Source organism: Eptesicus fuscus, chromosome 1 (genome assembly GCF_027574615.1).
Source record: "Eptesicus fuscus isolate TK198812 chromosome 1, DD_ASM_mEF_20220401, whole genome shotgun sequence".
In the NCBI taxonomy this organism is placed as follows: Eukaryota; Metazoa; Chordata; class Mammalia; order Chiroptera; family Vespertilionidae; genus Eptesicus; species Eptesicus fuscus.
This window is the reverse complement of record NC_072473.1, coordinates 69,508,151-69,534,370: the sequence shown is the minus strand read 5'-3', so window position 1 is coordinate 69,534,370 and position 26,220 is coordinate 69,508,151. Positions and strand designations below refer to the sequence as shown.

The 26,220-nt window shown below is 39.5% G+C and overlaps 1 protein-coding gene across 3 annotated transcripts in view; it reads left to right on the top strand.

Annotated features, from left to right (window-relative positions):
- Nucleotides 1-26,220, top strand: part of PCDH19 (protocadherin 19) — a 132,786-nt gene that overhangs the window by 66,792 nt on the left and 39,774 nt on the right. For 2 of the 3 annotated variants that reach the window (XM_008156536.3, XM_008156535.3), the window contains one exon: nt 2,660-2,832. In XM_008156536.3, the coding sequence (XP_008154758.2) occupies nt 2,660-2,832 (173 nt within the window). The remainder of the gene's footprint in view (nt 1-2,659; nt 2,833-26,220) is intronic. The other variant, XM_008156537.3, reaches the window with a different exon arrangement.

Genomic DNA, 26,220 nt, shown 5'->3' with positions numbered 1-26,220 from the left:
CTCTGTTGGCCTGGTCACCCCTAACTGCCCTCCCCTGCAGGGTTGATCGCCTCCAACTGCCCTTCCTTGCAGGCCTGGTGCCTCCCAACTGCACTCCCCTGCTGGCCATCTTGTGGTGGCCATCTTGTGTCCACATGGGGGCAGGATCTTTGACCACATGGGGACAGCTATACTGTGTGTTGCAGTGATGGTCAATCTGCATATTATTCTTTTATTAGATAGGGTAGAGGCCTGGTGCATGGGTGGGGGCTGACTGGTTTGCCCTGAAGGGTGGGAGTTCCCTTGGGGCATGGGGTGGCCTGAGCGAAGGGCCTGTGGTGGTTTGCAGGCCAGCCACGCCCCCTGGAGACCCAAGAGGAGGCCCTGGTATCTGGAATTTATTTACCTTCTACAATTGAAACTTTGTAGCCTGGAGCAAAACCAAGCCTGCTGCTTGCCCAGTGGCCAGCAGCAATTTCTGTTGGAGTTAATTCACCTTCTGTAATTGAAACTTTGTAGCCTTGAGGGGAGGCTTAGGCCGGCAATAGGATGGCTTCTTTTGTTACTGCGGAAACCCAAGCCTCCCTCCTGCTCTCAGTGGTTGTAGCCATCTTGGTTGGGTTTATTTGCATATTTGCTCCTGATTGGCTGGTGGGCGTGGCTTAGGCGTAGCAAAGGTGCAGTCAATTTGCATATTACTCTATTATTAGGTATGATTAATATTTGCTATAAGAATGTAGAAGCTTATAATATTATCCAAACAGGTAATTTCCTTTCTTCTAATATGTGGAATTGCATGTGGGCAGGACCATTTTTTCCCTGAAAAAACAAACTTTGAATCTGTTCCATCTGTTGGATTAGTATTTATAGGAGGCCCCAAAATCTGTGCCATAAAGATAGAAATGGTGGCCAACTTTAAATCACGTGTTTCCAATTAGTCTTTTTGACCATAAAAGAGTAATAGAATGATTTTTGAGTAGAGCCACATTCTGTTGTGTCCACAGGGCTGACTAGCTGCATGACATAATTTGGAGGAGCTGCGTGAGCTGCCCTATTGAATGACTTTAATTTTAATACAGTTGATGATCAGTTATTCTTTCTGACAATAATTAGCAAACAGTTCAATGCTTCACTCTCTCTTGCTCTTTATTTTTCTTATAATTATGGCTTTCCAGTTACTTCCCTTTTGATCTTTTCTCTTTCATATACAGGGCAGCAAGCATTTTACATCTAGGTTGGTCATATGCTAAAAATCTGCTGTGATTCCTTTAGACCAAGTGTGGAAAATGACGATGTATCCATTGTATCCATGGCATAGCTCTTCATCATATGTACTGAATGTTCTTATCAAAGCTTCAGAGAGCCAGGCTTGTGGATGTTCAAGGTTAAGCAGATCAAGCAAGTTTGCAGTGTCATCTCCACAGGGCTTCCTTTTCAGAGGTACAGTAGGTCTGTTGGGACTTGTCCTAATTCACAAGCATGCCACCTTCCTTTGTTGAGACAACAACACATTTTCTTGAGTATGCCTTTGCTGCTTCCTCACTGACTAGGGAATGGATTCACCATTCACTAGATGTTTTAGATGCATAATTTATGGCCCCTGGTGCAGCATAGCTGCAGATTCTGTCAGAACATACAAAGCATTAGAAATAGCAGGTGTGGCCTCTATGAATATACCTTATGTATTATTGTCTAGTTCATGAGAAATGGTGTGAACTTTGTAGATAGTATGCTTAGTGAATTGTGTGGTAGATTGATTGAACAAGTGCAAGAAAAATTTATCCACAAACTCTTGAACTGAAAGTTTCCATGTTCTCAGCATAACACCCAAAGTTTTGTTGGAGCCCACTTTCTGGTTCACCCTGTTGTCTTACCTTCCACGCACCATGGCTTTCCTCTTCTCAGCTCCTGCCTCTCCTCTTTTTCTTGTTCTTTGAATCTATCCCTCTTTATTTCTCATTTAAAACTGTCCTGAGTTCTCTGATCCTGATAATCCTTTCTATTTTAATTGCATTACCTCAATTACTGCCACTTTCATTTTTACAGATGGAGAGGCAGTATACATAGTAGTTAAGGGCCCAGGTTCTGGAGCTAAACTGCCTGGGTTTCATTGTAGATCTACATTTTTATAGGCTATGTGACCTTGCACAAGTTATTTAACTTCCGTGTGCCTTTATTTTTTCATCTGTAAATGGGAATATCTATTAACATATTTTCTCTTACGTATCTATTAATATACTTTTCTCTTATAGAGTTGTCATGATTTAAAAAGTTAATTCATGTCAAGTACTTATAATACTGTCTTATGCATGATAATTCCTCAGTAAACGTTAACTATTATTATTTTACTTTGATTATATAATAAGAGAAAGAAAACTTTCTGAAATGATTATATTCTTTGCAGGTGGTTGTTTCAGATTTGCAGCTTCTTCTGACTTGCCTATAGTAATGCACTGAAGATAAGTGAATGAAAGTATTAGCGGCATCAGCATCCAAGAGTGGGAACCTCTCTGCAATGTTAAGTTCCGTTATCTTTAACCTGAAATTTCTCTTCCTTCTACCCTGTTGAGCAATCCAGTCACAGTTGTCCTCACCACAGAACTGACATCATCTTGTCTCTGAAAGATTTTTAAAATAATGTCTATCACAGTTGTAAATTGTCATTCTTTCTTTAATCCAGCAGCTCCACCTTCAAGGACTTAGAGGGCAACAGCCTGAAGGATAGCGGACATGAAGAGAGCGACCAAACTGACAGTGAGCATGATGTTCAGCGAAGCCTGTATTGTGATACTGCTGTGAATGATGTACTGAATACCAGTGTGACCTCCATGGGATCTCAGATGCCTGACCATGGTAAGGGCTGTTTGGATGTAAGTTGCAACTATAGATGCTAAAGAAACCAGAATGTTTGTAGGCACACTATACTACTTTACTATACTGAGAGTATTGTCAAGGTGCATACTGTGTTCATGCCCTTCAGCAGCCTCTACAGGGTTTGGAGATGTCCTGATACATTTCCAGACCCATCTTTACCCTCCTTGGATGGATTTCCTGGGATTGTATAATATTCAGGCATTTTAAAGGCTTACTCTCTCTATATATACAATTTCTCTCCAATTAATAACTATACTGAGCACATGGGAAATGATCAGATGTCTTCTTACCAGGAATAAGTGTCCCTTTTTGCTTTATTTTATTTATTTTTTTAATTTATTTATTGATTAAGGTATCAAATATTTGTCCTCATCCCCCCATTCCCATCCCACACCCCTCCCCAAACATGCCCCCTCCCCACTGTTGTCCCCAACCGCTGGTTAGGCGCATATGCTTGCACACAAGTCCTTTGGTTGATCTCTCCCCTTTACCCCCACTCTCCCCTACCCTCCCTCTGAGGCCCGACAGTCTGATCCGTGCCTCCTTGTTTCTGGGTCTGTTCTTGTTCATCAGTCTATGCTGTTCATTATTTCCACTAGATGAGTGAGATCATGTGCTATTAGAAATACACTTATAAGAACCGAAAATGAGACAAGCAATAATGGTTATGGTGACAGGAAATGAATCAGTCTGTAGTGAGTTTCTTTCTGGGCCAACAGTTCTTTTGAGACCCTATTACAATGTCCAACAGTTCCTTATGTGTACTTGTCAGCACTGACATTACAGTACTGGATGGTGGACAAATGGTGGTAATGCAGGTCCGACTCTGTCTGGTTTGGTCCTGGGCAACCTGCAGTGATGCACAGCTGTTAACTGCTAGTATGGGAAGGCCACATCAGCGTCTTTCATCTCTGGACTGCTTCTCTTCTGTCTTCATGGCTGGAGTAGTCCTGTCGATTCCTCTCTGTTGCTGGAATCCACATGGTCTCGGAGTTGTTTTCTAAAAATATACAAACATATTCTCGACCAAAAGTTAATAAAGGAATATTTTCTATAAATTTGACTTGGGATCCTATCTCATTTTTTGCCCAAATGATTTTCCTCTGGCTTGTTTTGACACCTTGTGTGTTTTTCATGGGTGTCTTGCTTTTAGCCTTACAATTAATTTTCTAAAGTATTAATTTTCTAGATGTAATTTACTTACAGGTTATTTTTCCTTACATGATATTCTTCTACTATACCCTCCTTGTGCTTTAGTATATGAATGAAACTGAACACTCAAGTTGCGTAGAACACAGCACTAATGAGACCAAAGGGGTGGATGTTATTTCCATATCAGGCTGGTTAACTTACCCAGAGAGAGACTCTGTTCTCTGACCACAGATTGCATATTCTTTGCTAAGGAGGGGAAGTACCAGATATTCTATTATGTTTATGAAACTGCTTTGCCAGATCTCTTTGGTTACCACAAAAATACATGCCATTCGTCATAGGAAATTCCAGGGTAAGAAAACATTACTGACTCAGTTTGACATTTGGTGGATATGAAAAACACTTCCAAGTGCATGTACTTCAAAGTAAATGTCAGGTAGCATACTCATGTATGAAGAAGAGTCTATTTTTGTGACCTCAGCCACACGTGCTTTAGCAAGAAGAGCTGTTTAAAACTGTGTTAGGCATAAATCAGGGTACAAAAATATTAGCAGTGTTCAGCTAAGGCAGAATGTTTGGATGGACTTGGGCACAAATGTCATTTTCAATATTTTACTGATGCAAACATGGTAGGCAAACAGCCTGTCTTTTTCAGTTAAGAACTATGAATTCAGCTTGGTGTTTAGGCTCAGTGAAGCTTCAGAATGCTTGGCTACATCTTAGACGCAAGCTCAGCTGGAAGCCCCACTGCTAAAAGACTTAAAGATGAGAAAACAAAATATGGTGATTATGTGCTGGTCTTCAGCTGTTTCATTTCACTGTAAACATCATTAAATGCTTTTGTTTTGGTCTTGTAAATGAATCCAAAGGAAAAAAATTCATAATCCACAAAACAAAATGTTTTCCATAGAAAAAAATTATTCACTGTATATTCTATTAAATTTTCTAATCCATTCCTCCCCAGTAGATCCAAGTGTCAAGGTCTATAATATAGAGAGGTCACTACTGATTGTGCACTGCTGCCTTCCCTATTTAATGAGTAGTAACATCCTCAGAGATAATATACTTTCTGGGCAACCTTACTAAAGCTAAAAAAAACCATTTATATAATTGAAAAAGAAACTTTATCAGCAAATTAGGAATGTGTCACAGGACACAGACTGATATGTATCATTTACTAGTCTTGTGTCTCAAAGAAAAGCTATTTAATTTATATCAGAAAGGGTTTTAGTTAGATGCTCTCTAATATTAAATGACTTTAGGAAAGGAAATATTCATAATTGATTCTCAGTTTATCCTTAGCTAGAACATATGTTTTAATTTTTGTCACATTTCTCTAGGAAAACAATAACAGTTGACTACAGCTAGTTTTCTTCTGAGGGAGTGTTCCTTACAAATGGGATATATAGTATATAATGTATACATATATTATATTATGTAATAATGAGATTATTCTAAGCAAATGGGGAGCAATATCTCCAGATTCTTCTACATAAAAAATGTAGATTATATAGAAGATGATTATATACAAACACAGTTTTTGTTCCATTTTGGCAACATTTTCACATTTTCTTTCTTAATATTATATTTTCATGTGTGTATCTTCATTGTTTCCATTTGTCTAGCAGTGGATAAACCTTGAACCAACACCTGGGTTTGCTCTTTTTAATTTGGTTGAATCATTAAAGTTCAGGTACAAAGGGAATTCAGGTCTTGTTTATATCTCAGGCTCTTCCTTATAATATCCGAGTACTTCTGAGCTTTCCATAATGATACTTAATTGTTATATCCAAAATGAACTCTAGGCTAGCTACCCAGACTGTGTCACCAATTTGCTTGGGTTGAATATTGTTATCTCAAACAACAGCAACAATTTCAACAATTGACATTTTATAGCATTTTACTATCTCAAACCTAGATTCACATAATAAATGTTTTTCCTTTTATCCTAAGGCACGGTGGTTGAAATGCAAGCACTGAGTTAATTTACCATGCATGCCTGATCATTCAATCTAGAATAGTTTTAGTTAGATTCAATCCAAGGCAGTATGGTATATCATTGCTATTGAGGCCAACCAATTTAGAAAGTTAAGGAGGAAAAAATGGAATCTTCTCTGGATTCAGACCATCACTGAAAGTCTCAAAGATTCCGAAAGGGGAAACAAGGTAGTCCCAGGTCTCTTTGGCTCATTGATACTGTGATTGGCATCTCAAACCCAATTGCTCTAAAATCCTGAGGGTTTCAGAGCTTAACTATTCTTGAGGTTTGAGTGGATGTCTCTGGAGAAGAGCAAGGGTTTTAATAACCTTGTCAGAGTAACTCTGATCTTGATAATATTTCTTCTGTTTCTGTCAGAAGCATTTCAAAGTTGGGTCAAATATACCCAATAGAGTGTAGCTTACACTTTTGTTTTGGGAGTTTAGCTCACCTTGGATATCATGTTTGTAGATCTCTCTGTGATGTTTCTAATTTGGATATTAGTACAGCATATTTCTTTGCACATATGTAGACACATGATTGATGGGAAACCTTAGAATTTTTGAAAAGCAGATAACTTTATGCAGCTAGAGTGGGAACAGGTTATTCAATGAGATAATATTGTGTTGCTAGTGGTTGAAGAAAAGTTACAAACTATATCTGTTTTAGCTTTCTGAGACACCTATTTCATGCTTCTTTACACTGCCAAAAGGTTTTTTTTTTTTGGCGGGGGTGGCTTTGTTCTTACAACTATAGCAGAAGAATGCTCGGTGTGAATGTCAAGGATGCTTTGTGACTCTTCGAGTAAAGACTTAAATCCCTTAATTTTCAGCAACTCTTCCCTGAGAACACATTTCTAGGGATGGGAACCAAGAATCAATATATACAACTTAGAAAGGAGAATGTCTGGAAGGCTTTTGCAATCAAAAGGCAAAATTTAGGGGTTTAACTACTTGTCTTTGGATTGTTTTGATTGCGTCCACCAAACACATCCCTGAGCTGGGACAGGGTGGAGTAAGAGGGAATGAGAGGAATCTATGTTTTTGGATTATTATCAATCCTTGTATTATTCTCTACATGCCTAAAACCAGGTCAGTGGGTTTATGAACTGGTTGAGCTGAATTTCCTAGTTTCCAGGTGACTGAATTATAATATAATTTGTCATCTGCAGTGCCTTTGATTTAATATGTCTCAGCTTGTCCCCAGTACCACAGTTCTTGTTCCCAGAAAAGAAGGTGATGGAAAATTTTTTATCTTATAATTTCTACTGTCATATGACACTTTTTGGAATGCTATCACTCTGTAGCTCTCAGAGTGCCATGAGAACAAGCAAATGTTGTCACTCAGCAAATTTTACCACCTGGTTTGTTTTCTGAGGTGATTTTATGCTGAGTTTGGGTGTCACATTCAAATGTTTTAACCAATGCTTTCCTTCCCTGAATTTAACTTCTTTGCTAAAATTATCACCTTCTGGCATGAACAAGAATTTCATCTCATGTAATTTCTGCAATCTCTAAGAACAGTAACTGATAAGTAGGGTGGTCAGAGATGCCAGAGGCTCATGGGTTTGTTGCACAACTGGGGGTATCACTGGGCTTGAATCTCTTCCTATCAGGGTAATTTCTGGGTTGAGTAGTGCTGGGGTTAGTAGGCTTCTGTCTCCTCCTTGCTTCTTTGCATGACCCTTTGTGATGATGTATATTACTGTTATGCTTACTTAAATATATGGTCCTGATATGAAACTTAATTTTATGGAGATCATGTCCTAGCACTATACATACTAGTACCAAGCCCAATTAATTTGTTTCAAATCACACTTAATCTCTCTTATATTATGGTTTGAATTATTGATTATAAATTCATTAGCTGGAAAGATGGCTCTACTTGTGCTAATATGCACGTAATTTGGAGTTCATTAAAATACTGAATTGGTTTCCCTCCCATGCTAATTGATACCAAATGAGAGCAACATACAGAAATTTGCAATAACATTTATCTGCTATTCACATCCAAATGCACCCAAATGCAATATAATGATTGCTGTATTTTGCAAAGTGTAGGTTCTTCTGCATTTTGCTAACTTGTTTATTTGCTGGTTTTACCACCTGAATATCATTTAACATGTTCGTTGTGTAAAACATGGATTTGAAGAACTTAATCTGTGTCTAATGCAACTGCTGTTACAAATTAGCCAAGGAATTGTTCTGTAGGGTGCATACTATGCATATTCTATTTTCAACCACAGGTGTATTAAGATATTTACATTTTCAACACTGTACCAACAATGTGTAATTTCATTTCCTCTAGTCTTTTAATAAAAGTATAATTCAGTGACTGAACATCCCTTTCTTATCCTTTTGTCTATTCCCCTGACTCATCTCTCACCTTACTAAATTTCCAAATACTAATTTCAGCTAGTTTCTTGGCAAAATAGGGAGTTCTCAATGGACAAGATTTTGTGACATTGCAAAATAGTGTGCTGCAGGGTTCCAGAAATGGTAGCATGTACCAGATGTTCATAGAATAATTGAAAATTTCATTTGATCAGAATAGCACTTTCTGTCAAAAAGTTTTATCTTTACTTCAGCAAAGAGGTTGACTAGTTCCCCCTGGACCTGAATTAGCATATTTGAGGCTAGATACACTATTTTGCAATTCATGTGGTTATTTTCCCCTACTTTTTCTCATACAGAATCTTTTGAAATGTCTTTAGCTTCTTGCAAATGTACCAAGTGACATATTTAATTGTTTGAAGACAAGGTATGTATATGATGTATCTATATGTGTGACTTACAGCTTTTGTTTATCTTGCCTCAGGTATATAGTATTCTAATATCAGGCAGGGACAATCCATATCCACATATATATCATTCATTTATTTAAAAATATTTAAAAATGTCCACTATGTGTCTAGCTCTGGGAATTGAATGTGTCAATTACTGCTGTTATTGAATGTAAATGTTATTGTTTTAGCTTTGCTTATCTGGGGTTTGCTGATATGACTAAGATCAGCTCAATGATGAAATGAATAATTCTTTCTTATTTTAGATATCATTATAAGAATAGAGCTTGGGACTATTAAAAACTTAATTAATATTGTGCCAATAAAGAAAAGGAAATGATAAAATAAGATTTTTACAGTCAAGATCTTATTTTTATTAACAGTAACATGAAATATCGTCCCTTGATGTTCTAATTTGAACAATGTCACAATGGTAAAAATTTTTTAAAAAATCTATCTTCTCCAAGGTTGAACTTCCTGCTCATTTTTAGTTAATGACACCATAAAGTGGTAGGTTTCATCTCTGACATGTCCAGTTACCTGGTTTAGAGGCAATCAGTGGTACTCAATGCCCACTTTCCCTTTTCCTCTGATGTCTAGGAACTTTATCCATTCTCAGTCTCAGCAATGGCTAGATATGTGTGAAGAAAGGTAACAGGTGAAAAGGAGGACCTATGTAATATTTTCAACAATAAAGATTAAAACAAATAAAGGTGACAGGTAGATACTTTTGTTTATTTCAAATACATTGCTGACCCAGATAATTGGACTCCTTACAAAGCATTATTTACATTTTATTGGCAAGATAGTCGCTGGAATAAAAAGTCATCCTTAACTAATGGGAACATCCATGCTGTTATCAGTTGTTTGCTAGCATTATTTTGGCATGGATCTTTTGGTCAGAGAAATATTGTCAAGACAGTTCTGTTCATTGGCTTTGAATTAGAAACAATATTTCTCTTTTTTAAATTAAACTGTTTTTCTTGATCCACTTGGAACTTTTAGTTGTATCATATTCAGTGTGTATTTTAAAATTTATTATTATTAATAATTATCTGTGGTCATAGATTCATTATTCATAAAGATAATAACTTCCAGGAGGGAGAACCAGGATGGTAGCATAGGTAAACACCTGTACTTGCTGCCTCTCACAACCACATCAAAATTACAACTAAATTTACAATAGCTAAGATTTGGAAACAGCCTAGGTGCCCGTCAGCAGATGACTGGATCAGAAAACTATGGTACTTCTACACAATGGAATACTACGCTGCTATAAAAAAGAAGGAATTCTTACCATTTGCACCAACCTGGATGGAACTGGAGAACATTATGTTAAGTGAAATAAGCCAGTCAATGAATGAAAAATAACACATGATCTCACTCATTTGTGGATAATAAAGAACATTATAAACTGATGAACAAAAAGATAGATACAGAGGCAGTAAAGCATCAAACAGACTGTCAAATTACAGCTGGAAGGTTAGGGAGAGGTGGGGGAGATAAGAGATCAACCAAAGGACTTGTATGCATGCATATAAGCATAACCAATGGATGCAAAACACTGGGGGGTGAGGGCATGTATGGGAGTGGGGTGGGGGGACAATGGAAATATATGTACACAATATAATACCTTAATAAAAAAATGGAGGAAAAAAAAAGAAAACAAAGAAAAAGACAGAACAACTATCATCCAGAACAATGGGAAAGCTGGTTGAGTGGAAGTACTATAACGAGAGAGGTAAATAAGAAAGTGCATTGAGACTGGTAGGAGGTGTGGAGGCACAGAACGGGCTGGCACCAGGTTGTGCTGCTTTTTTAATTTGGAGGGGGATATAAGCTCCCACTTGCTCTGAACTCCAGTTCCAGGCAAGACTCTGGGAGACCCAGACACATATGGGGAGAAACTGGACTGTCTGGCATTGGGGCAGGAATGTGAGGGTGGCTTTCTTTCAGACGGAGGTGCTTGCAATGGTCATTATTCCTGTGCTGGACCCTCTCTAGTGCAGGGCTGACTGGCAGCCATTGCTGTTTGCTCCACCCTGGTGATTCCCTGAGACCCCGCCCCACCCAATTTACAACCCCACCCAAGCTGTGTGAAGCAGCTTTTGCATATGAATGGCCTGTCCTTTCTCAGCCTAAAACCTGTCAAACAGGCAGCAACTGGGTCAAAGCTATAAAAAGAAGACCCAAGGCCACCAGCAGCAGCATGCCTTACTTCACAGCTGGGCCTCGTCTGGGCACTTCCAAACCCAATACAAAGAAGAGGAATCTGCAGACCTCTCTGTAGCTCCTGCTTGGTGGTCCCAAGCAGTGGCTGACTTTTCATCTCCTTGGAGATCCAAGAGCCAGTGTACCCAGTGGTCAGTGTGAGACCATAGCACATTATAACTCTTTACATCCATAAGTGACACACACAAGGGGAAGACTCAGTGAGCACCAAAGCCCCACTGAAGCAAGTCCTGCCCCATAAGGATGTCTCCTGCATAGCAGCTCTTCCATTGTAGACACAGCGGGTCCTCACAGGCAATTGGCCTGGAGGTCAATTCTTCCCAGTGATACCAACAGCAATCAAGGCTTAACTACAACAAGACTGAGCACTCAGCCCACAAAGGGGTGCACCAACAGTGTCCACCTCAGGTGATTGGGGAGGCTGAGCCACTGGGCCTTATAGGACACCTACCACACAAGGCCACCTATTAACTCAAGGAGACTTAGCAGCTCTACCAAATACATAGAAACAAACACAAGGAAGCAGCCAAAATGCGAAGACAAAGAAACATGTCACAAATGAAAGAAATGGAGGAAAGCAAACTACTGGATATAGAGTTCAAAACCACAGTTATAAGGTTACTCAACAATCTTCTAGAAACCTCTGAGGAACTTAGTGAGACCTTCAAGGATCTTAGTGAGAATGCAAAAAAAAAAAAAAAAAAAAAAAAAAAAAAAAAAAAGGAAAAGGAAAAGGACCAGTCAGAAATTAAGCATACACTGACTGATATAAAGAATAATATACAGAGATTCAACAGTAGGCTCAAGTATCCCAAGAATCAAGTCAAAGATTTGAAATATGAGGAAGCAAAAAACACCCAACCAGAAGAGCAAAAAGAAAAAAGAATCCAAAAATATGAAGATAGTGTAAGGAGCCTCTGGGACAACTTCAAGTGTACCAATATCCAAATTATGGGGGTGCCAGAAGAAGAGAGAGAGCAAGATATTGAAAACCTATATGAAGAAATAATGACAGAAAACTTTCCCTACCTGGTGAAAGAAATAGACTTAAAGTACAGGAAGTGCAGAGAATCCCAAACAAGAGGAATCCAAAGAGTTCCACACCAAGACACATCATAATGAAAATGCCAAGAGCAAAAGACAAAGAGAGAATCTTAAAAGCAGCAAGAGAAAAACAGTTAGTTACCTACAAGGGAGTACCCATATGACTGTCAGCTGATTTCTCAACAGAAATTATGCAGGCCAGAAAGGAGTGGCAAGAAATATTCAAAGTGATGAATAGCAAGAACTTACAACCAAGATTACTCTACCCAGCAAAGCTATCATTTAGAACTGAAGGTCAGATAAAGAGCTTCACAGACAAGAAAAAGGAGTTCATCACCGCCAAGCCAGTATTATATGAAATGCTGGAGGGTATTCTTTAAGAGGAGGAAGAAGAAGAAAAAGGTAATGATAAAAATTGTGAACAACAAAGTGACAATAAATACATATCTATCAACAAGTGAATCTAAAAATCAAATGAATAAAAAAATCTGATGAACAGAATAAACTGGTGAATGTAGTAGAGTCAGGGGCATGTAAAGGGAGCAGACTGACAATTCTCAGCGGGGAGGATGTGTGGGGCGTGTGGGAAGAGATTAGACAAAGATCTTACACCTATGGACAAGGACAGTGGATGGGGCGAGCGCCTGGGGTGGGGTGGGAACCGGGTGGAGGGAACTATGGGGGGAAAAAGAAGAACATCCATAATATTCTGAACAATAAAGATTAAAAATAAAAAAAAGAGAATAACTGCCAGGGGCTTTCTTGACTGGTTGGATCTAAGAATTTTTATATTTCTAAGCACTTGGAAAGCTCTGGATGATATATAAAGGGACCACGCTGAACAATTAAGAACTTCATTCTCTAGGAGTTTTTTGGCCCAATAGCATAAATGGCTCAGTATGGAATAGACTGCATAGGATCAGAGAAGAAATTAATTAAGATTATTTGAGCTGGAAAGGAAAATGCATTTCAAAGGATACTTTGGTGTAATGGGATCCCTTTGAAAGAATAGTGGAATACAGACACCGATGTAGTATGGTAGATAAAATTATGCTCTATTTGAGTGATTTGCTAGGTGAAAGTTTTCCAGTTGCTTCATGATAAAGCAATCTCTCTGTAGGGCATGATAAGTATGGACACTGCCAACAGGATAACAAAAGAGAAGCAAAACAAGTTGTTTTATAGGGCTAGATCATGTGGGTTGTCTTAAATATTTATGAAGTGTTTTTCCTTTTTTTAAAATTTAATGAATCTTTATTGTTCAGATTATTACAATTGTTCCTCTTTTACCCTCCCTCATATCTCCCCTCCACCTGGTTCCCACCCCACCTTCTGCCCTTACCTCCCCCACACTGTCCTCATCCATAAATGTATGATTTTTGTCCAGTCTCATCCCACAGCCCCCACACCCCTTTCCCCCTGAGAATTGTCAGTCCACTCCCTTTCTATGCCCCTGATTCTATTATATTCACCAATTTATTCTGTTCATCAGATTTTTAATTCCCTTGATTTTTAGATTCTCTTGTTGATAGATATGTATTTGTTGTTCATAATTTTTATCTTTACCTTTTCCTTCTTCTTCCTCTTCTTAAAGAGTACCTTTCAGCATTTCATATAATACTGGTTTGGTGGTGATGGACTCCTTTAGCTTTTTCTTATCTGTGAAGCTCTTTATCTGACCTTCAATTTTGAATGATAGCTTTACTGGGTAGAGTAATCTCGGTTGTAGGTTCTTGCTATTCATCACTTTGAATATTTCTTGGCACTCCCATCAGGCCTGCATAGTTTCTGTTGAGAAATCAGCTGACCATCGTATGGGTGCTCCCTTGTAGGTAATTAACTGTTTTTTCTATTGCTGCTTTTAATATTCTGTCTTTGTCTTTTGCTTTTGGTATTTTAATTATGATGTGTCTTGCTGTGGTCCTCTTTGGATTCCTTTTTTTTTTTTTAGCATTTTATTCAGTTATCGTTATTTTTTAAAAAAATTCTTTATTGGTTATGGTATCACATAATTGTCCTCATTCCCCTATTCCCATCCCAAACCCCTCCCCACGTATGCCCCCACCCCCCTGTTGTCCATGACCACTGGTTAGGCTTATATGTATGTACACAAGTCCTTTGGTTGATCTCTCCCCCTTTCCCCCACCCTCCCCTGCCTTCCCTCTGAGGTTTAACAGTCTGGTCGATGCTTCCCTGCCGCCAGGTCTGTTTTTGTTCTTCAGCTTATGTTGTTCATTATTTCCCTTAGATCCGTGAGATCAGGTGATACAAGAAATACACCTATAAGCACCGAAAATGAGACAAGCCATAATGGTTATTTGCTGGGAGGCAAATGAATCAGTCTGTAGTGAGTTTCTTTCTGGGCCAACAGTTCTTTTGAGTCCCAACTTCAATGTTGAACATTTCCTTATGTGTACAAGTCAGCAATGATATTTCAGTTCTGGGTGTGGATTCCTTTTGTTTGGGGTTCTGTGCACTTCCTGGACTTGTAAGTCTATTTCTTTCACCAGGTAGGGGAAGTTTTTAGTCATTATTTCTTCAAATAGGTTTTCAGTATCTTGCTCTCTCTCTTCTTCTGGCACCCCCATAATTCGGATGTTGGTACGCTTGAAGTTGTCCCAGAGGCTCCTTACACTATCTTCAAATTTTTGGATTCTTTTTTTCTTTTTGTTTTTCTGGTTGAGTGTTTTTTGCTTCCTCGTATTTCAAATCTTTGACTTGATTCTTGTGTTCCTCTAGTCTGCTGGTAGGTCTCTGTATAATATTTTTTATTTCAGTCAGTGTATGTTTAATTTCTAGTTGGTCCTTTTTCATATCCTCGAGGGTCTCGCTAAATTTATTGGCCTTTTCTAGGAAATTCTTGAAAAACCTTATAACCATGGTTTTGAACTCTATATCCAGTCATTTGTTTTCCTCCATTTCTTTCGTCTGTGATCTGTTTCTTTGTCTCCACATTTTGGCTGCTTCCCTGAGTTGGTAGAGTAGCTTTGTGTGCTATGTGTCCTATAGGGCCCAGTGGCTCAGCCTCCCCAGTTACCTGAGGTGAACACTCTTGGTTCACCCCTTTGTGGACTGTGTGTACAGCCTTGTTGTAGTTAAGTCTTGATTGTTGTTGGTATCACTGGGAGGAATTGATCTCCAGGCCAATTGGCTGTGAGGATCAGCTGTGTCTACTCTGGGAGAACTTCTGTGCTGGAGACAGCCTTATGAGACAAGACTTGCAAAATTGCAAAAGTCTCTGTGCTCAGCTTGGATGGGCTGGAGTCTCAGGGCTGAGCAGACAGCCTTGGCTTCCCATCAGCCCTGCCCTATGAGGCCCCTGCGTCTCAGTGTCCCTCAGTAATCGCTGCAGTCCTCTCTGTGCACACTCGCGTGCACGCCTCCAGACCTCTGCCTTTCGCAGCTCCCCTGAGTTTCCGTGCGCTCCTCTCTTTTCCCGACAGTCCAGATTCCCCCGTATGAGTCTGGGTCCCAAGGGTCTCACCCAGAACTGGGGTTCAGTGCAGTTGGGAGCTTTCGTCTCCCTCCCACTAGAGAGAGCCAGCCAGACACTCAGCCGCCTGTCTTGTCTGCGTGCGTGTCTCCACACCTCAGCCTTTGGAGCTCCTCTGAGTCTCCGTGTGCCCCTCTCTTTCCTTCTAGTTGTAGACTTTCCACTCAGCCAGCTTTCCTGTGGTTCTGGATGATATCCATTCTGTCTTTTATCTGTAGTTTTAAAATTGTTGTGCAAAGCAGCAGTTTAGGTGTTCACGTATGCTGCCATCTTGGTTTCTCTCTGAAGTGTTTTTTCTTATTCATTTTCCCTTTAACCTCTTTATTATGAAATAAATATGAGGAATTAAGTCCAGTTTTAATTTAAAGAGAAATTTCAAGAATACCAAAAATCTTGTCTTATTTCTTTATTGTTTGGGTAAAATACTTGTGGATGGCTTTCCTCTCTTACAATAGATACTTTTTGTCATCCAGGGTCAGGTGTTTGCCCAGGTACTTTTGGTCTGTGTCTTTACCAGATGGCTCATTGCTTGTTCACTTTGGGCCAAGGAAAGCTAATTTGACATATCCACTTTGGAACTATGGTTTTAAAAAAAAATTTTAAAAATTGATCTTTATAATTACTTTTTCTTTTTTTTAATATTGTTTGCACCATATTGTCTTAATATTTTCTAAATCTTATTTTTTAAAATATATTTTTATTGATTTCAAAGAGGAAGGGGGAGAAATAGAGAGATAGAAACATCAATGATGAGAGGGAATCATTGATCAGCTGTTTCCTGCATGCCCCCTACTAGGGATCAAGGCCGCAACCTGGGCATGTGCCCCTGACCAGAATTGAACCCAGGACCCTTCCATCCACAGGCTGATGCTCCATCCACTGAGCCAAACCAGCCAGGGTGATCTTTATTATTAAAAATATTACAGATGTCCCCCTTTTCCCCCCATTGACCCTCTCACCTTGCACTGTTCCTTCCCCCAGGCCCTCACTGGGCTATTATCTGTGTCTATGGGTTATGCATATTTGCATATAAGTTCATTGGTTAATCTCTTTCCACCCCTTTTCCCCCTGGAACTATGTCTTTTTGATATGTTTTTCCATTTCTCTTCCTATAAGGCTTTCCCCCAATAAAATCCCAGCCATTAAAAAACCACCAAACACCAGATTGGAAAAGGTTTGAGCCATCAGAAAAGTAGCTTTTTAGAGGCTTATACATAGCCCAAGGTAGTTAGATAAAACAGAATCTTTTTCAAGTAGCCAGAATGAAGCCCCATAAACCAATTATTCTGCCATATATAGGGACTACAAAGAAGTTCTCCATGGCTTGAACTAAAAATATTATCAATGAGATACCAACCTCTACAGTTGTTTTGGAAAAGGCCCTTTGGGGCTGGGCGTTTGTGTGCAGGTGACAAAGTCAGAAGTTGTTATGGGATTTTGGTTTAATGGTGTAGGTCAAAGATCTATTGTGTAGTTGGAGGAATATGTGTGTGAGATGGTATGTAGCAGAGGTGAGTTGAAAGGCACTGAATCCAGAAGGGATCAAAGGAGTTTATCAGAAAATGAACTCTTTATAGCTCAATTTATTTAAAGTTTTGCTCATTGAGGTGGCCTCATGAGAGAACCTTAGTCTTTTGAGGGTTCCTGGTAATCAGAAGTAATACTTCTGCTCCATTATTCTTTACAGCAGGATAGACAACAAACTTGCAAGCTGTTAAAACTAAATCAATAGATGACACCATCTTATATAGTTAGTTCTTTTTAACCTTACTAGTATATACTTTACTGTCAAATGAGACTTTTTATTTTCCTGTCTTAGTTTAACAGAAATATTTTCAATTTGGCAGAAGATAGAATTTTAAAACACCCCAGTTAGATAAATCTTAGGTTGTTTCTAATGCATGGTCTAGTACCTAGACTCTCAGTCATGCAGGAGTGCAAGTTTACCAAGTGTTTACTTTTAGATATCTATTTAAAAGGGAAGAGATATTATGTTGTAACTTAGTATGTTTATATCTATATCTATATCTATATCTATATCTATATCTATATCTATATCTATATCTATATCTATATCTATATCTATATCTATAATCTATATCTATCTATATATCTATATACCTAAATCTCTATCTCTATGCTATATCTCTATCTCTATATCTATATCTATATCTATATCTATATCTATATCTATCTATATATCTCTATCTCTATCTCTATCTCTATCTCTATCTCTATCTCTATTTATCTCTATCTCTATCTATCTATCTATACACTGGTGTAATCACCTGTAGAAACTTGGTAACCTTAGTTCATTGCACCAAGGCAGTTTCCCAGCCATGAGTTTGCAAATCCAAATCTAGTGCCAGAGATACACTTTTCAATTTCTGTGTGGTCACTTTCTCCACCTCTCATTTTTGTCCTTAGCTTGTATAAAAATTGATGTTTGACCATTTGCTGTCTTTCCTCCTCTTTCATCCTGTATGGAACTTTCAACCTGCATGAACAATATATTTTCCTTTTAATATATGGAAAAGAGGGAGGAGAGTAACTTTTTAGGTTCCAAGATATTTAGACTGGTCAAACTGTTCCAAGGCATTACCACCTTCTGGTTTTAATCATCGCTGAGACTGTCAGTTGCTCTAATCTAGAAGGTGAACCAACAAAATGGTTTTGATGTTAATTTAATTTAATAACCAGCTTATTGAAAAAAAGTGCTTCCAGCTTGTAAGAGTCAGATTGTTTATAAACCAAAGCAAGTCAGTTACAGAAGTTGAACCATCATTCATATGCAAATAGGAACTATTTTAAACTTGGGGAATTATTATTATTATCATAAGTAGCTACAAAATTTAGTCCTTTTAATTAAAGGAACCATTTATTCCAGAGACATGCTTCATATAAATATTTGTTCCATGTTTTTTCTGGAAGAAAACCTGATGCACCAAGGGCTTAAAGACTATTAATGTCAGAACACAAATTATGGCAAAGTCCAGAGTGAAGCCTAAAGTGCAAATTATTTTGCTTGACCCACTGCCTATCAATCTGTTTGTACACTTTAGAAGTGTAGTGATTATCTGTGAGTACCCTATTAAGTTTGAATTTTCTTACACGGGATGATTTTGCTTAATGGCAAAATGAGAATTTAGAAATTCAGTGTTTATTCACAAAGTAGATCTTAAAGACTTGGAGCCAGACCTTTGTGCCAACTATCAACTTTTAGAAGGTTCATTATACCTCTTGGAGCTTCACCAAACACTTTCAAATTTATAATTGATGTCTACTGATGTTGAAGGCAAAGAAAACCTTCCTTCTTTATCTGCAGAACACATTACCTTAATGTTGGACCCTAGTTAGTTGTAGGGTAACTGTATGGAATCACACTAGCCTGCTAACACAGCAACTGAGCACTCCTGAATTCAGCTTCTAATTAATCTATGCAGCTAATGAGTCTGTAAACAGACTGAGCTGCTGGAGCTGGCACCAGGAAACTACCATTCCAAACTAACCATCTCTTATTAACCTTTTGGTTTTTCTTTGCGACGCTAATTAGAGACCCATAAAACTATCTGCTTGGATCTTTGGTTTAAAATACAATTTTCAAAGAAACACAATCTGTGTTAAGGCTTCCATTACTGTGGTGTTTCCCCTCATGAAGGAAAATCACTGACTTGCTCTTTAAGTAAAGTTTGTGTGATTAATCTGTAATGTTCCAGTATTAAAATGCCAGAAAAAGTTGCTTCTGTAGTTGGTATAATTTACAGTATTCTCCAGATTCTGGTAGTACTGAAATAGATGGCAAATATTTCTACTAACATTATATGTTGATGGTCTTAAGGTACCCATTCCCAGACTAAAACCGTGTCTTCTGCTTTGGACTAAATTCCTCTTGATTGCCTTTGGGTTAGAAGTGTGTTTTGCTTCCTTTTTTGCAGGATGATGAGCCAAGGAATGAGCATTGTATTATTGGGATAGGGGAATTCTTCTATATTAAAGAGCTCTTTAGCTCAAAATGATAGGTTACTAAATGAGCCCACCCAAATTTTCAAACTATTACATTTGCATTATGATGATGGAGCCATATTCTTTGGTGCTGTATCTCCCCATCCCACTTTCTCTTTGATAGCTTCCACACTCAGAAATAAGTGTGTCATTGAGCAAAGAGCATTGTGAGATAAGTGTTTAGGGCATGTTGGACCCATGTTTTCATCTGTGTGTTTGTTTGCCCATCTATGGCACATTTAAGTCCCTCACTTTTCTCTCATTTGTCCTAAATAAAAATTACCAAAAATAAATGACTTTGAGATCTTAGAGAACATAATCTTTAGATAAGGAATTGGCTGTCTATTAAATAAGTGAGCTTTGCAAAGTTAGACATTGTTTTATTGGATTTAGAAAAGTGGCACTTCTTCCAGAAACCTAAAATTAATCATCTAGGATCTTTAGAGATTAAAACATCTATGCCAAAAATGTAGGCACAGAACCCAATATTCTACTTGCAGCATTACTGAGAGTCCCTTTAGTATCTTAAATTTCCACTGTCATCAATATAGAATGTTTAAAATCATGAAAAGTTCCCAAAATCATCATGATAGGGAGTGCATAGTAGATCATTTATCTCTTGCAGCAACTCTGAGAGGAAGACAAGCATAGAATTCCAAAAAGTTAACAGAGGAGTGACAGCCATTTCAACTGAGACTCAAAGTAAGAATCTTAGATGATTAAGAAAGGTAGAGAGAGTTAGAATGAAGAATTAAGAGAGAAATGAAATAAGATACAATTATCTGTGATTGAAACTAGGGTTGGCAGGGATATGAGGGACACAATCCAGACTTCCTTTACTATATACTATCTATCTAATATTCAAAGGTCAACCTAAGAATTATTATTATTATTCCAGACAGGCAGTGTCTCATCAATTCAGGTTCCAACTAATATGAGCAAGTTCTGTTGAGACAGTACAACTGTTTTTACCCTCTTCCATTGTACTCAAGACTGACATCACTAGTCATCCTGTAAATCCAAAGGCAATCGTAGCATTATAGTGACTAAGAGTATGGATTATGGAATAAGACAAATAAATCTAAGTACCATGGTAATCTTTGCCATTTAACAGCTATTGCCCTTAGTCAAATTAGTTAATTTTTGAACCTTTAATATTCTTATCTGCCAAATGGGAGTGAAAATAGAAATTACTTATCAGGGTGGTTGTGAGGTTATCCAGGTACTTAATGTACTTTATGGCACATACTAGTAGTAAGTGCTCAAAAAAAAATAAGTGCTGTTATTATTACAGAGATTCAGTCAGTGAAATATTCACTTTGCATGATTTTGGATGCACCACCCCACTGTTCACCATCTCTCATCTGCTTGCTGCTGTCTGTGATCCCTTTAATAGAGGGTCAGGCTTTTCCTTTTACAATTATAGTTCAAACTTCAAGCAGCCCTTGGGAAGGGAGAATGTATTTATTTAAATTAACACTAAGTTGCAAATGGCTGCTATTAGCTTGTTTCTAAGTTTGGAATTTGGTGGTGGTGGTGGCCGCGGGGTGGTTTCCAGAATATTGGGCACTAAAAGTCTCAGAGGAGGGAAAAGCAGGACAAAGAGCTGACAACCTCATGAGTTTTTCCAGAGATATCAATCTCTAAAGGAACATTGGATAATTATTTGATTTACTTACTGTGGAATGTCGGGATCCTGAAAAGCTGCCTTCACTATCATATCATTTTTCAGAATTAGCCCAGACTCTGGTTTGAGTAATTATGGGATAGCCACTAAAGGTTCTTGTGGAACTTGGATAAGAGGTCCATATAATATACACTAGTGGCCCAATGCACAAAATTAGTGCATGGAGGGAGGTGTCCCTCAGCCCAGCCTGCACCCTCTCCAATTGGGGACCCCTTGGGGGATGTATGACTGCTGGTTTAGGCCCAATCCCTCTCACAATCTGGGACTGCTGGCTCCTAACCACTCACCTGCCTGCTTGTCTGATTGCCCCTAACCCCTCTGCCTGCCTGCCTGATTGCCCCAAACCTCTCTGCCTGCCTGCCTGATTGCCCATAACTGCCCTCTCCTGCCAGCCTGGTTGCCCCCAACTGCCCTCCCCTGCTGGCCTGATCTTGCCCCAATGGCCCTCCCCTGCCAGGCTGATCTTGCCCCCAACTGCCCTCCCCTGCTGTCCTGATTGCCTCCAACTGTCCTCCCCTGCCAGCCTGATCTCATCCCCAACCGCCCTCCTCTGCCAGCCAATTTGATTCTGATTGGTCAGTTTCTATGCCAGTCAGCATCAAAAGCTCTGCCTCCTCGGCAGCCATTGGCTCCTCACAGTTGACCCAGATTTGGTTCTGATTGGTCGGTTTCTATGCCAATCAGCGTCTCTGGGCCTAACAATGGGGCCTGATCAGAAAGGCGGGGCTGATCAGCAGCCCCGGTGGAGGCCTGGAGAGAAATGGAGGTGTGGGTGCTGGCCCTGCCCGGAGAGAAAGAGAGAGGCAAGTAATGATCAACAGCTGCCACACAGGCTATGGATCAGACACTGCTTCTCTCTTCAGGCCTCTCTCTGGGCCTGATTTGCAGCCCCCTCAGCAGTTAGTGCTGGGTCACTGCACCTGCAGCCGCAGCAGTCAGTGCTGGGTTGCCATGGCAATCCAGCACTGACTGCAGAACTGACTTCCAGTTGGTCGAGCCTCCGGTCATGACAGACCCAGGGTTTTTATATATTAGGGTTATAAAATGCACATATTCTTGAGAACCTGTGATGATACAAGCAAAGTTTGAGTTATTTTCTGGTGGCATTGCCTCTGCTTTGTGTTCCCTGTATAAAAATATGCATGCCCCAGTCCCCAGGTTCCCTATACTTCCCTACTCTACCCTCACTGCTCTTAAATGGCGAATGGATGGCAGATAACATTTTGATTCTCTTTTTTTTGTTCCCACTTCATGCCAGACTTTCATTAAAAAATAAATGAGGAGATGCATTTTTTATTTCTAGTTTTCCTCTAAGAAAATCACCCTGCAAAGGACCTTTCTATTCTTTTTCTGCCAATGGGCTGAAAAAAGTTCAGCTTCTACCTGAAAGGTCTTATCTTTTTGTCATATGAATGAGCTCAGAGCAGGTCTATGGGGACAGTGTTATCTGAGTAATGATGGGAATTTATGTGTCTTTGGATTTCTGCCTCTTTTTCTGTAGTGGAAAAATGAATTTGTTAATGGTAGAAAAACTCAACTGAAGCTCCTTATAAAATCCTCTGTATATAAATGCCAGGAGAGAGCCACTCAATACACAGTTGATAAATGAAATTTCTTTTTTCTTCCTGCCTTGCATAGAGCTGTTTGTCTTATATTAATGTAAGTCAGGTGGCTCATGTTCACTGGTTATAGTATTTTGAATTTAGTGGGCAGGCTGTGGTTTTGTGGAGTAAAATGAATTAGCTTATAAGGGACCTTATGACATGTTTGTGTTTGCCAACAAATTTAGATGGAGAGAGAGGGAGAGAGGGTGGGAGGAAAGGAGGATGAGAAGGCAGGAGGGAGGGAGAGAGAGAAAGATAGAGATGGGGGAGACTGGACACACACAGAGGGAACTGTATGTAATTAAGGATATGCAAAAAGAACTTACAACACAGGGACGACCACTGTAGGTTTTGAAAGAGGCAGATTCTGAGAAAAAAACAACACTTTAATATTTTGAACATAACCATCCCATCATTAGTATAACTGGAAGAGTATAATTTTTGACTTCCTAAAACTCCAAATCCAGGTGCTATATGCAAAATACTAAAAAAAAATCATAGCCTTAAAATAAATTAATGTCCTGTTGCCTTAGGGCAGGGGTCCGCAAACCAAGGCTCACGAGCTACATGCAGCTCTTTGGCCCCTTGAGTGTGGTTCTTCCACAAAATACCACAGCCTGGGCGAGTCTATTTTGAAGAAGTGGCATTAGAAGAAGTTTAAGTTTAAAAAATTTGGCTCTTAAAAGAAATTTTAATCGTTGTACTGTTGATATTTGGCTCTGTTGACTAATGAGTTTGCTGACCACTGCCTTAGGAAACTGAAAATTGTAATTTTCACTTTATTATTTATTCATCACAAAGTCCTGGATAAGTCAATAACCTCTCAAAATCTCAATTCATATCTTTATAGATGGGCTGATGAACAATCCTACCTAATAATAGACAAATATGCAAATTGACCATACCTACAACACACCCACAAGCCACACCCACCATCCAATCAGAGCGAGTATGCAAATTAACCCAACCAAGATGGCTACAGCCACAGAGAGCAAGGTTTCCTAGGTAACAGAGGAAGCCAAGCTTTCTGCCTGCCCTTTCCAGGCCTAAGCCTCCACTCAACCTACAAAGTTTCAATTATAGAAGGTAAACAAATTCAAACAGAAATGGCAGCAGAATGGAGCTTGAGAGAGCAGGCCAGGGTTGCTGCCGGCAACAGGGGAAGCAAAGCTTTCCACACACCCTGGCCAGACCCAGGCCTCCGCTTAAGGCTACAAAGTTTCAATTATAACCCCAACAGAAATGGCTGCTGGCGTGAGGGAGCCCCAGGCTTGGCTCCGCTCCAGGCTACAAAGTTTCAATTGTAGAAGGAAAATAAATTCCAGATACCAGGGCCTCCGCTTGCATTGCCAGGGGGCGTGGCTGGCCTGCAAACCACCACAGGCCCCTCGCTCAGGCCACCCCACGCCCCAAGGGAACCCCACCCTGATCAGGGACACCCTTCAGGGCAAATCAGCTGGTCCCCACCCCTGTACCAGGCCTCTATCCTATCTAATAAAAGAGTACTATGCAGATTGATCATCACTGCAACACACAATATAGCTGCCCCCATGTAGTCAAAGATTCTGCCCCCATGTGGACACAAGATGGCCACCACAAGATGGCCAGCAGGAGAGGGCAGTTGGGAGGCACCCTGCCTGCAAGGTAGGGCAGTTAGGGGTGACCAGGCCGGCAGAGGAGGGAAGTTGGGGGCAAATAGGCTGGCAGCAGAGTGGTTAAGGGGTGATCAGGCTAGCAGGCAGAAGCGGGTAGGGGCAATCAGGAAGGCAGGCAGGCAAGCATTTGGGAGCCAGCAGTCCTGGATTGTGAGAGGTATGTCTGACTGCCCGTTTAGCCCCGATCCCACCCGGATCGGGCCTAAACGGGCAGTCGGACATCCCTTGAGGGGTCCCAGATTGGATAGGGTACAGGCTGGGCTGAGGGACAACCCCCCTCCGTGCACGAATTTTGTGCACCAGGCCTCTAGTGTTACAATAATGTTGCTTAGATCAACAACCAAGGTGATATTTATATGTGTAATATTTTTAGAACAATATAATTGTGAATCAGATACTACTGCCCCCTATCCCCCCGTGTTATTCTTCATGTCCTGGTGTCCTGAGTGCTTTATTCTTAGCACAATATGGTTTAGCTGAGAGAGAAGTGACCTTAGAGTCAGGGAATTTAACTTCTCATTGTATTCTACAAATTAATAGCTGTGTGATTTGTCTTGTTCAGTATTTAGGTTTCTCATCTGTAGAATGGAGTATACTAGTAGTACCTACCTTACAGGGTCGTTGTAAGGATTAAATAAGGTAATGCATATAAAACACTTAGGAAAGTACCTACTCCATAGTAAATTCTCAAGAATGATAGTGATAATATGAGGCTGATGAAGTAATTCTTCTTGGTTTGCTTTCCCTCTTCTTCACTTCTCTGTATCTCCTTCTCATTTTAAAATCTTTGGCAAAATGAGAATGGTTTAAAAAACTATGGTACATCTACACAATGGAATACTACGCTGAGGTAAAAAAGGAATTCTTACCATTTGCAACATCGTGGATGGAACTGGAGAGCATTATGCTAAGTGAAATAAGCCAGTCAGAGAAAGATAAATATCACACGATCTCACTCATTTGTGGAATATAATGAACATAAACTGATGAACAAAAACAGATCCAGAGACAGAGAAGCATTGATCAGACCATCAAACCTCAGAGGGAAAGTAGGCGAGGGTGGGGGGAATGGGGAGAGATCAACCAAAGGACTTGTATGCATGCATATAAGCATAAGCAATGTACACAGACACCAGGGTGGGTGAGGGCATGAGTGGGGGAGGTGTGGGGAGGCAATGGGGGATAAGGACACATATGTATATCTTAATAAAAAAAGAAAAAATATTTGCAAAATGTAAGTCCTATAAGAAGCCTTTCTCGACTAACAGTTTACTGTTATCACTACTTGGCACCTCTTAAGCACCTATATACATAGTTTACATCACTTTAATTTGCTTTTTGCCAAATTTTTAATGTAAAATGAGGAAGATGATCATTGTTAGGACCCTTCAACTTCTAAACTCTTTTATTCTGCATTTTGGGATCTGTGCACAATCTTCAGATTCCTGAGCACATAGCCATTTGTGAGTGGATCTGTAGTGAATGCTATACGCAAGTTAACAGATGGTATGGTGTGGTTGTTTTGAGGGGTAATTGCTCTTTCATCTTAATTTCCTCCCTTTGGCATTCCTTTCTTGGAAGCTACTCAGTGGCAATGTCATGAAACATGGGGTGAAAATCAAACTGAAGTAGTAGATCACTTGTCTATTTCAGAAAAAAATTACAGTTAAAAACTAAGGACCAGTGAAGTTCTACCAAAGTTATGCCTTTTCACCCTAGTATTAGGGGACAAATAAGT